This window comes from Lonchura striata, chromosome 2, assembly GCF_046129695.1.
Source record: "Lonchura striata isolate bLonStr1 chromosome 2, bLonStr1.mat, whole genome shotgun sequence".
Taxonomy (NCBI): domain Eukaryota; kingdom Metazoa; phylum Chordata; class Aves; order Passeriformes; family Estrildidae; genus Lonchura; species Lonchura striata.
This window is the reverse complement of record NC_134604.1, coordinates 30216456-30228063: the sequence shown is the minus strand read 5'-3', so window position 1 is coordinate 30228063 and position 11608 is coordinate 30216456. Positions and strand designations below refer to the sequence as shown.

The following is an 11608-nucleotide window of genomic DNA, read 5'->3' as shown; positions in this document are numbered from 1 at the left end:
AGGTTATAATTCTGTCATATATGCCAAATCACTCCTTGCATCAGCATATTATCCATTAATTATAATTATTTCTCAGATAATCTAACTTAAACACTAGTCATTTGGACTTAAAGCTTTTTAAAATAAATCCTTTAAGTTACCAGAAGCTTTGCCTATTTGAATATTTTAACATGAAAACAAACAAACAAGCAAGCCCTTCCCAAATACCAGCCTTTCATCTGACTTGCTTCTAAAGTGGGGAATGAAGCATGGGAAACTCTCAAGTCCTGGATCACAATATTTAAGAGTGATCTTATAATGTTCCTCCACACATTTTCTCCATTCTTATTCAAATACTGATTCTCTCCAATTCAAAATGCCCTCTTTTAATTTTGTCTGTTCTTGTTATTTGCCCATTTCTTCATCAGTTGATAACCAGTGCATTTTCTTCCCATTCCAACAATTTCCATTTTAGTTCTCATTCCGGATGGTTCCCCCTCTGCCTGTATGTGCCTTTCAATGTTCCTTTTCTCATCTCCTCTTGGCTTTTTTACCCTCTTTGTCTCGTCTCCCCACAGCTCATACCTCTTTTCCTCCTGTATGTTTTCAATGCCAATGGCACTACTCCGTCGCCCGTGGAAGCGGCTGGCTCGAGTACGTGATGGGCTCCTACCAGGCAAGGCAAAAGACTAGAAAAAAGGAAAGCATGACAGAAAGGAGAGGAACAAGACAGGAAAAACTGTGGAGAGCTGCAAGCATAGAAGTGTTTGCAACATGGATCCAGATCCTCTCCTTTACTGTAATACAAGAGCTCAGCTCCACCTGTGCAAGGAGTACTTTCTGTCAGCAAGCAAGAGCAGTCAGGGCTTATAAAGGTGGTGTGAGAAAGGAACAGAGTTATAAAGAAACAAAGGCAGAACACAGACTTGGGAAGGGAGGTATCCCCACATGGTGAGAGGAGAGGCAAACCAGAAAGATAAAGAAAACCAGAAGGAGGTAGCAAAGGAGGTAGCAAACCCAAGTCATTAGTACGCTGTGACTTCGTTGTATTGACATAAAGAATGCATACAACCAAGTAAACTGTCACCAAGAAATCTTCACACTGAAGAGCACCTTCTTGGCTTACTCAGAGATGGGTTTTTTTGTAGTTTGCCTGTATTGACATCATCAGTGCAGAGACCACAACCAGTTGGATATACTTTGGCCCAGGTAATCAATCATATTTTCAGTATTAGAAACACGGTTCCTTTTCTAGAAAGATTTGTGATAGATTTTTTATTCATTGGTCACATACATTTAGTATCCCTGTCAAATAAGAAAGGCTTTGATAGTGACTAGAAATATTCATTCTTTTTCTCACCTCAAACTTTATTAATTCTGCTGTTTGTTCCCAACATGCAAATTCTATTTACATCAAAACAGCACCTTGAGTATCTTGTGCACCTGTTTATATTACAGAAAACAGTCTGATTGGTGAAATCGAAGAAAATGAAACAGTTCTAGTGTCCCTTATGTTCCCAGGTCTTGCCATGTGACAATACAGTACCATTCCAGCCAAACCACGGTGCATGCGTTTTTTAACACGTGGCACCGTGCAGGATCTAATCCAAGATATCAGAGATAGATGTCTGATGTAGAATCATTCCCAGTCTGCATCAATCTCAGCTCTAGTTTACAAATGAACTGGCGCTAGAGATGGGCACAGACAAAACAGACTGAAACGCATGCTGTCACCACTTGTGAAATGGGATGATACAACAAAAAGATTCACAGTGGGACAAGAGGACAAACTAATAGGGAAAGGAAATGTACGAGTGGTTACAAAGGTATGCCGGGTTCTTTTCTTACAGCCCACCCGAATACCTTACCGCAGCAATGGCCTTAGGGCCCTCGGCGACACTCTGGCTGAGGGCAAGGCCAGCTGTAGCTGGGCGGCTGGGCAGGGTGGCTGGCTGCTGCTTTCTCATGGATATCCCCATGGTATCCAGGCTCTGGCTGCGACCTCTGATCACCCGCTGAACAGGAGGGAGGCAGGGAAACAGACAAACACAGATATACACATATAGACATGCACACAGTAGGGTAGTGTGAGAAGCACCACAGATTGAGTGGGAAGTTGTGACAGACTGACACCAGAACCACACAGACCCTAACTCCTAGAAGGCAGCACCTTAGATTGGTCCTAGCTGATTCATGGAGCTCTGGAAAGAGTTCTTCAAGTATATTCTCTAGTTTCACTTCCCTTCTCCTATGCAATAAATAGAGGTTTCCCACCAGTATCCAAGCACACTGGATTAAACATCATCACTTGGAGCAGTCCTATCCAGTACAGGCTATAAAACACAAAATCAAACTCCTGTTCAAGGCTGTAAGGTTCAGTGTCATATAAGCTTGATTTCTGGTTTCAATGGGAAAGCAGCCATTCAAAATCTGCAGCAATTTTAAAAAGACATTTCCTGACTTAACTCAGCCTTTTCCAGCCTTTTACAAATGTCATCTGTATACATGATGTGCAAATCCCAGCATCTGCCAGAAGTCATAAAAGGACATTTTGGGAGAATTAGTGTAAGACATGGATGGGTTAGAATTCATGGTTAGCAGCAAAGGCAGTTTGTATGTGTAAAAAAAAAAAAAAAAAAAAAAAAGGCCCTCACCAAAGTATCACAGACCTGACCAAATCTATGCACACAGCTACCAAACCTATTTGTGAACAGATTAGTTTCACAGACCTTAATAACTCTAATTGACCCACCATATAAAGCCATAAAGTCATCTGAAGAAATGCTATTTATAACACATCTTTCTTTCCAGAGAGATAATTTATTATATAAAAGAAGTGGGGCAAGGGACTTCCCATGTTAAGTGAGAAAGGGCAAGTAGAATAGGAAAGCAATAAAGATTCTTTCTGTATAACCAGTTCAAAACTCAGTTTGCCCATTCATACAAAACCTTTGCATTCTCATATCAATTATCTTTATCACTTCTAAAAGAAAGTTCTGTCACCTGGTTTATTAAAAAAAATCAACAATAAAAACCCCCTAACATGCCATCTACACTGAAAAAGTTAAATTAACTCTGGCTTTTAGAAGGTAAGTAAAGTATCGCAGTTTTTCTAGACAGTACACTCAGAGATAAGTTAGAAACTTTTGCAGAGGCTACTGCAGTTCTTTCAGTTATAATGAAAATGAATTGAAAGAGATCTGCTGTAGGAACTGAAAGCCCCTTGCTCCTAGTTATTACAATTCCTTTTGCATACACTGACTCCTTCTTCTGTAAGTCATGGATTAAAACCACATCTGACACTTGACACCAGCACAAAGCATAGAGAGTTTGGCTTCTAAGGGCCAGTATGGAATTCTAGACCACACTGTAGGCTTGTAAAAAGGCTCACCTTGAAGTTCTCGAGGAACCCCCCACTGCCATTCTCTATCTTGTCATCCTCCCCTACAGGTAATCCCATCATGCTGCGGCTGCGAAGCTGCAGCTCCTCAAAAAGGCTCTCCAAGAGGGCACTCCGTGTTCTCTCCTGCATCAACATTGGGAATCAGAACAGCTTTTATTGGGAGTGGAGATATTTTTTCCTGTTTTTTCAATGTGTCACATCCTTCTTAAAAAAAAAATCCCCAACAAACAAACAAAAAACCCCAAAAAGGCCAACAATGACAACAAAACCCCATGAAAATCACTTTAAATAGTATGAAGTGGTTTTAACTGCATAGTTACAGACTATACTGCAGTAACACCCAATCCCATCAAACTTTGTCTAAAGCAAGTCATAAAGAACACTTCTTTACAGCTGATGAAACAGAGATGTTTTTTTCTAGGTCAGGCAACAGCAGAGTCTGGAACAGAATTTTGGTGCCTTAAACCAAAAATCAGTGTTATCAGTATGCATCCTGCAGTATACTACTGAATTTCAGCTAATACAGAATTTCTTCCAGCAAAATATATGCATCATATTCCCATCCTTACTTGACAATTAGATCTTTATACTAAAGTGTACCTGTTCAGATTCTATCACGCCTGCTAAGAAATATGAAGGAAATATCCCATAACTGAGTATAAAATCACATTTCATCTTCCTTTCTTAAGCAACACAAAACTAGAAGTCAGAAATTTTACTTTATTTTCTTTATCTGACACGAATATATTTATTTTATATATATATATATATATATATATATATATATATATATATATATAATTATTATTTTTAATTGAAACAGCCAGATAACAGACCCACCTCTAATTTAGCAAATTTCTCAGCTCGATAGCAGCTGTACTCAGCATTGATGAGCTTGACCAGAAGGAATTCACGAAACTCTGCACTCTACAAGACAAGATGAAGGCTAAACTAAACTGGAGATGAAAACACTAGTAAAAATATCACATTATAAAAGCTCTGCTTACTACTCTTTGGACCTCCAAAGTGCTCTAGCCAGACTGACAATACCAACTCAGAACACAAGTGTGTGCACCACATCTGCTGCCAACTAACACTGGACCAGAGAAACAAACCTTTTTAAATATGGCTGGATTTGGCAGCGGCGGTCCAAAGAAGGGTACATCATCTCGGGCTGTGACTGAAACCTGAAATAACAGAAGGGGGAAAAAATTAGTATCAGAACACAAGTGAGACCATCCAGCTACTATGATAGATCTGATTCTTCCTAAATAATGTACCTATAAAAAAGAGATGTAATGTAGCGTCATGTGCATCCCTCTGTTCCTGAACCCAGTGGATGGATGTGCTCATTTATCTCTCAGAAACTCAGCCAGCTAAATGTGCACACAGTAAGAGCAATGAAAAAAGCTGATCTAACTGCTTTTTTAAAATAATAACTAGTATAACCAGTATATTTAGGAACAAAAAAAGCTCCTATTCAGCCTGCAAGATTAACCTCCACTGAAGAACATTAGTCAGTGTGGTTGTACTCACCTATTTTTTTTGAAGATAATCCTTGGTGGAGACATGCTGCACATTGAGGGGAGTATATCAGTGCCACTGCCTCTGGGAGTCACAGGTGGTAAACATGCAAATGCATTTTACCAGAAAGAAATAGGTTTCATTTGTTTTATTTCTAGCATGCTCCTACCTGACATACCAATGTCTAAAGAAGTAATTGTAATGCAATCCAGTTTTTATATGGTTACTTGTTTCTTCACAGCTCTTACCCATAATTATATGTAGCTATCTTACCAAATATATACAGTACTTCTCAGTATTTCACAGGGTTTTTTTTTGTCATGTTTGAGATTAAACAAGACCATTATTTGTCCTTTCATACAAGAGGGAAAAATGTCGTAACAACCACAACTGCCTCAAAACAACAATATTGTCACAGAGCCATTGAGAGGTGTGAGTTTAATGACAGGAAGAAGGAAATGGGCTCTTGATTTAATTCAGTTTTCTCACATTTTAGGCCACCTCCCTGAATTACAAAGACTCTAGATATCTACCAGTTAAAATTCTGCTTTGCATTTTCAATTTTCTGACTGCAAAAACTGATTCTGTAAAATAAATTCCATTTATATTCCAATTTAACAGGAGGCACTAAAGCTTAAGTAAAAGGGATGGCAAAGAAATCTTTCAAATGGCAATCTTTTGTGTACTACAATGTTCTCAAGGCAGCATCAGTAAAGTCCCTTTAGAAGAGCCTTTACAGAAAACTCTGCACTGGCTCTAGGGTGATTACTGGGACGGATTTCTTCTTCATGGAATGAAGCAGCCCTATTTCACTAACAAAAGAAAAATGGTACTGCAGACAGGCAAAGATTAAAATAATGGCAGGAAGACACACAACAAACAGCAAGCTTTCCCAGCTCTTTCCTTGTCATTAAGAAGTCCAGTGAATTTTTGTGCCCTACCAAACAGAGAGCCGGATGAGAGGTGGAACTCCATGGCATGGTTAACACAGGGCCTTCACTACAGACCAGCTGCCCAAAGCACAGGGAACAAGCGAAGGTGGTTGCTCCACCACCAACACCCTCTTGGTGGAAGAGGAGGTGGGGATAATGTCCTAAATTTTATATTCTTGGTGTTCTGTAGACCTCCATGGCATAAGGACTCATCATCATCTATCAAAATCACTACATAATACAACACATGGCACCTGAGATTAAAATGTTTCTACAATTGAAAATCCATCACAAATCCAAGTTTCTTCATATTTTCTGCTCTCTCAGCATCACTGAAAGTTGAACATAAAGTTATACAGATATCCATACAGAGTCATGTCAGAGAGAGGATGAGCTATGTCCAAAAGCCACGGATAATTAATCAGAGCTCTACAGGGCTTCTTTCAGGTGGAAAGCCCTATCAGGTAACACATGGGCATCAGTTCTGGAATCCCCAGAAGCAGGTGTAGCTGGCTTGGATTCCATAATTAGGTCAACGCGCTCTATCTGACCTGCAGCCTCCACACTGCAAGCTGCAAGCGCTGTACTGTGCAGCACAGGCAGTGCAGACAATGTAAGTGAGACAGGCCCCAAAGTACAATCAACTGTGGCTCGTGCTCTGCAATGTAAACAAAAATTTTTATCTGAATTCTTTCTGCTTCAATTCCAAAGCTTTAAGATTCAGAAATTAGTCAGCTACATAGAAAAGCATACAACTTAACTCAGCTTTCAGGTGTAGATACTCAAGAAATTAGGATGACATCTGGCTGAACCTGTACCTCTCCCAAAGGCCCAAGAACCTATTTCCATGTCAAGGATCAGTATCAGTACAGGTTAATCTATTGATTCTTACCTTGTAGAGAGTGTCCCCAGTGGTGCTATGAGTGAGCTGAACTACCACATAAGCATGTAGGAAATTAGAAGCAATCATATCAGGGACAAAAGGTGTGCTTTCATCCTGGAAAATGATGGCTACAATATCATTCCCAATGTGACGCTTCCGCTGAAGCTGGAGAGGAAAGAAATAATGAAGAGAGAAGGCAGGTGAAAAAGAGCAGAACAGTATGATGGGACCTCAAACACCAGTCTGCCTAACATCTCACACCCAACTGTTCACCAAACCCCTCATCACTACTTTTGCTATTACTGCAGCCATAATTCCCAACATTATACAGTCAACCATTGTCCCTTCTATGCAGTCCTTCAAATACCCCTCCTCTCCCAGACATACTGTTGTAATCCTTACTCCCCCTCCTGATACCTGCTGGGAATCTCCCTCTGTGAAGGGCAGCTTTGTGGACACGTGAAACATGATCTCCTTCCCCCGGAAATTTGTATAGACTGACTCGGTGCCTGTTTGACCTCTGGTAACATCCAAGCCTCCCCGGAACCTGAACAAATCCACACCACGCCACAGGTCAGGCAGTAGAAGAATGAGAGAACAGAGAGAAGACAGACAGTATCAGCAACTACATGAGGACTGTCAAAGGTAATTTTTAGGAAATCAGTGATAGTGAGGCACCAAGTCTTCCCCAAACAAATGCAATGACTGAAACTGCACTATGGTCGTGCTGGTGAACATACTAGTTTGTTAAAAGCTATGAATTTAAACCAGGGATCCTCAAAGTAGCTACCTTCTTTAGCATTCTTCTGAGAAACACATTCCATACATTAGAACTACAGAAGGGATGGGATGCCCCACAGAAAGAGACTGAAATAATACTGCCCCATACCACTATGAAACAAATTTGTATTTGCACTGCCAAGTAAAACTATTCTTTGCTGATGCTGCATGTCAGATTGAGATACCAGGAGACCTTTAAATCAAAATACCAGAAGAGACCTAAGTTCCAGCTAGTTCCCAGACACTATGGCTGACAAAAACATCCAGGGCTTTTTCACCTGCACTGAGATTCAGAAGATGCAGCACTTCTCTGGAAGCTGAGCTGTAACAGAGTCACAGTCTCTGAACACATGTTCCCTAGGTTAAGTTGCCCTGTGTACGCACCCACGGAAATCTTGCAGCTGAATCTTGTCACCAAGGAAATCCAAGAACTCCAGGAAACCCTGACTCTCTACTGTGTTACTGAAGACTTCTTCTTCAGTTGTCTATAGAAGGAAAGCAGAACTAGTAAGAAGCAGAAGGAGTACAAAGAACAGGCAGTAATTTCTATAGACAGTTCAACCAACAAACCCTTCTGCTTGAATACATTTCTGATCTGAGCCCCCCATGGTGCTGGGGTTCTGTGCCTCAGCCCCAAGCTGCCATGAGGGTTAGACTTAGGGTTCAGAGATCCACAAAACCTAAACTGCCAGAGAAATTGTGGGTGGAAGAGGCATGCCAAGGGAACCATGGCACTGCACAAACACTGCTGCCTTCATGCCACTGCTTTTGGACAGTGCAGACCTTGCTATTACATCCTTTAAGCTAAGAAAACTGACTCTTTTCATTTTGCTCTAAGTACCACGGGATCTCATGGGTCTTACCTGTCCAGGCTTTTGGTAGATTACCCCAAATTTGAAGTTATTGCTTATGACATGTTCATCAAATGCAACAATAAGCTGCGAGGCCTGAGGTAATGAAAACAGAAATTGTCAACTGGATGTCATTAGTCAGATCTTGATGGAAAAGTGATATACAGACATATCAGAATACTGTACCTTGGGATACAGGACAGGAAAGAAGCGTTCAACATTCACATCCTCACACAGTAGCTGTTGAGTGAGAGAGACAGGGAAATAGAAATGTGATTATCATGTGCCCTGGCTTGTTGCAGGCATGACAGCAGAGGCACTGTATATAATTATCTGACAGGAGCCCCTTCAGGCAAACATTCTATGGTAAGATTAGAAGAGAAAGAAAAGAAGGCAAATGGAAGGGTAAAAGGGAACCATGTAACAGTTCTACTGGTGAATAGTAGAAAAAGAGGGAAATTAGAGGATAGAGGTGAAAATAGCTTGAAGAATGAGGCCTTAAGACAAATAGGCAAGCATGAATCTCACCTTTGCCATCTGAACAGCATTGGGAAACTCATTCAAACAGGAAATGGGAATTAGATCATGTTTGGTGCCAGTACGAGTCCTGACATAGAACAAAAAAGGTATTAGAGACTGACTGAAGGGAGACACAAGCAACACTGGATCTTTAATGAAAGCATAACCATTCCTTCAAAGTATTGTTAAAGCAGTTAATTCCAGAGGGTTAATTTCAACTATGGTGCATAGAATCACTGGAAAAGCAAGGTATTTTCATTTTTCACTGCCCATCATTTGTTGTAGTAAGCAGAGGAAACAAAACACAAGCCCCTGGTGTCTTTGCTCCTTTGCACTCTTGTCTGCCTTGAAGAAGTATTTTGCTTCCCTCCCACACCATTTTCTTTCACAGAAATCTAAATGTCAAAATACAATTCATGGACACAGAATAATAAGGGGTTCCCATGATCAGTGAGGGCTTGAAAGATTGTTAAAAGGTCTGTTAGAAACAGGCTAGGAAAGCAGATCTGTGCGAAGTAAAGGAGGTAGAAAATGGTGTGTAGCATTGTTCCAGAAAGCTGACAGAGGAAAGCTGTCTTCCTCTTTGTATGTGTACTTAAGGAGAGATATCTTTCTAAGGAAGAAGTACTGGGCTGTCAAAAGCCCCTTCAAACCATTATAAACAAGCTATTGAGGAAAAAAGTACTGCATACAATAAAATATCTTAATAGAGGAATAACTACCCTTTTGTTCTTCTTGGTCTCTTCCACATAGGAAGCTAAACATTCCCTGGCACAGCTCCCAAACAGACTCTCTCTTTATTCCCAGATCATTGCTGGCAATCTGAAGCATTCTCTGGAAACAGTGGAAGAAACTCACCAGTGATTTTCTTGTAGCTAATTCCTATGCAATAATTTTTTACTCCTCAGTCCTGGACAAATCCTTGTCAGTGGCAACTGTACATCACTTGGTTCCAGTAGCATTGCCTACTGGGAGTGCACCCAGCACATAGCGTGGTAAAAAATTTCTCTGCAGTGGCCTCTCAGCTACAAAAAATCCTTCTCTGTTCTTCTTGTAGTTCATCCAGCAGCTCCCTCTTCATAACATAATGTCTCTCTTCGTAACCTTCCCTAAGGATTATGGCTTCATAAACTGCCCTGGGAATATAGGGAATGTTCTAGAACACCTTCAAGGGAGCCTTAGTCTCAAGTACAAAACCTGGGCTGGGCTGTCCTTCATTAGGGAATCCATATTCTCCTAGAGAGTACTCACATGTCTCTAAGTAGACAGAATAATCAGAAAAACTTTCTATTTGAGGGAAGGTGTTTTCCACACAGGTACTATGAAGATGCACCTGTAAGCACCACACCAATTTCTTTAAGGAAACTGCTGAGAGCAACTCAAGAGCAGAGGCAAAAGAAAAAGCCTCAAAGTTTTTTTTGCAGTTTCTTTTCTCTCCAGAAGAAAGATATGAAATTCACACCCACATCTATGCACAGGGAGCACAAGGTAAGACTAAGGACACAGCACAGTAGCATACACTTCAATAACAGGCACTGTTACCTCAGCAACAGGCGTAGATTTTCCTGCTTCTCTATCTGTTCATACTTCACAGAAAGTACTAGGTAGCCCAAGGACATGTCACTGGAGTAAAAGTTCTGGTGCTCCTGCAAACAGGAAACCAAAATGCATTATCCCAAACACGCTTCCTGGAGAAGCTTTCCAGGTTGTTTCTCTTTGGCATACAACCTGTCACTCAAGATTAGCTAATTTTTAATTTAACTAGGAGTAGCATGCTTCCAGATCTGTGCATGTTGTCTTCCAGCCCACTTGATCATCACTGCCTGAGCATATCAGTCAAAGTGCATCCAGTCAGTTCAGTTCCTCCTCACCTGTCTAACATCACAAGGGCACTTGAGAAGGAATAGTATTAGAACATTCAGCAACATGTTTTGAAGAAATTGAGTTTCTTGTAAATAAAATTTTATCTTTCACAGACTTTCCCTGTATCCATTCAGGTTCTGCTTGACTAAGCAGTGTCTTCCAGACATTCAACTGGATGTGGTTGTGGGAATTTTTTATTTAAAGAGCAACAGCAGGATTATGGTAAATGACTGAACTCCAAGAGTGCTCACATGTCAGGAAGGATACAATCAGTAAGCAAAGAGGGTTTGCAGATGAAGACTGTTCTCAGCAATGCCACTAACACTGTCCAACTTTAGTGGAGTGTGCCTGGAACAGCCATGCAGTCAAATAATGAAAGATACTGCAAACATTTTCACAGTCTCTCTATGTAAGTGGCTGTGGCCATACATTTCTCCTGGGTATACACTCATGTTCCAGTGGCCTAGGTATAGCAATGTATATTTTGTATTGCTATATCATATCTATTGCTATATAATCTCTAACCTCAAAAGGTTAAAGCCTTTTGACACAGGACATGTATGGAAATCTTCAGCACAAGGAAAATACTGTTTAGGTGAAATTATGCAGAAATGTCTTGATCACTCCCATCATCCTAGTGGAAAATCATCCTCATGTATGACACAGAAGTGGGACAGCAAGTTGTATTCAGTTGTACAGTGAAAACTTGCATGGCTTGGAATATTTTCTGTGACAGGAATACTCCAGGTACAATAAATTGGTGAAGAATTCAGTGGGAGTAAAGTGTAATTTGATAAAAAATTGTTGCTAGTCTGTCAGTTCCTCCCTCTTTTGCCTAGAATATACAGAATATATATATGCCTAGAAAGTCTGC

At 40.5% G+C, this 11608-nt stretch overlaps 1 protein-coding gene across 1 annotated transcript in view; it reads right to left on the bottom strand.

Moving 5' to 3' along the window:
* The window catches only part of LOC110480865 (rap1 GTPase-activating protein 1), a 32526-nt gene that overhangs the window by 1804 nt on the left and 19114 nt on the right, over positions 1-11608 (bottom strand). The window contains exons 7-18 of the mRNA XM_021549158.2: positions 10414-10517; positions 8881-8959; positions 8539-8592; positions 8365-8448; positions 7886-7986; positions 7139-7268; positions 6731-6886; positions 4498-4569; positions 4223-4309; positions 3371-3505; positions 1848-1994; positions 565-668 (exon numbers count right to left, since the gene is read on the bottom strand). Of these exons, the coding sequence (XP_021404833.1) occupies positions 565-668; positions 1848-1994; positions 3371-3505; positions 4223-4309; positions 4498-4569; positions 6731-6886; positions 7139-7268; positions 7886-7986; positions 8365-8448; positions 8539-8592; positions 8881-8959; positions 10414-10517 (1253 nt within the window). The remainder of the gene's footprint in view (positions 1-564; positions 669-1847; positions 1995-3370; positions 3506-4222; positions 4310-4497; positions 4570-6730; positions 6887-7138; positions 7269-7885; positions 7987-8364; positions 8449-8538; positions 8593-8880; positions 8960-10413; positions 10518-11608) is intronic.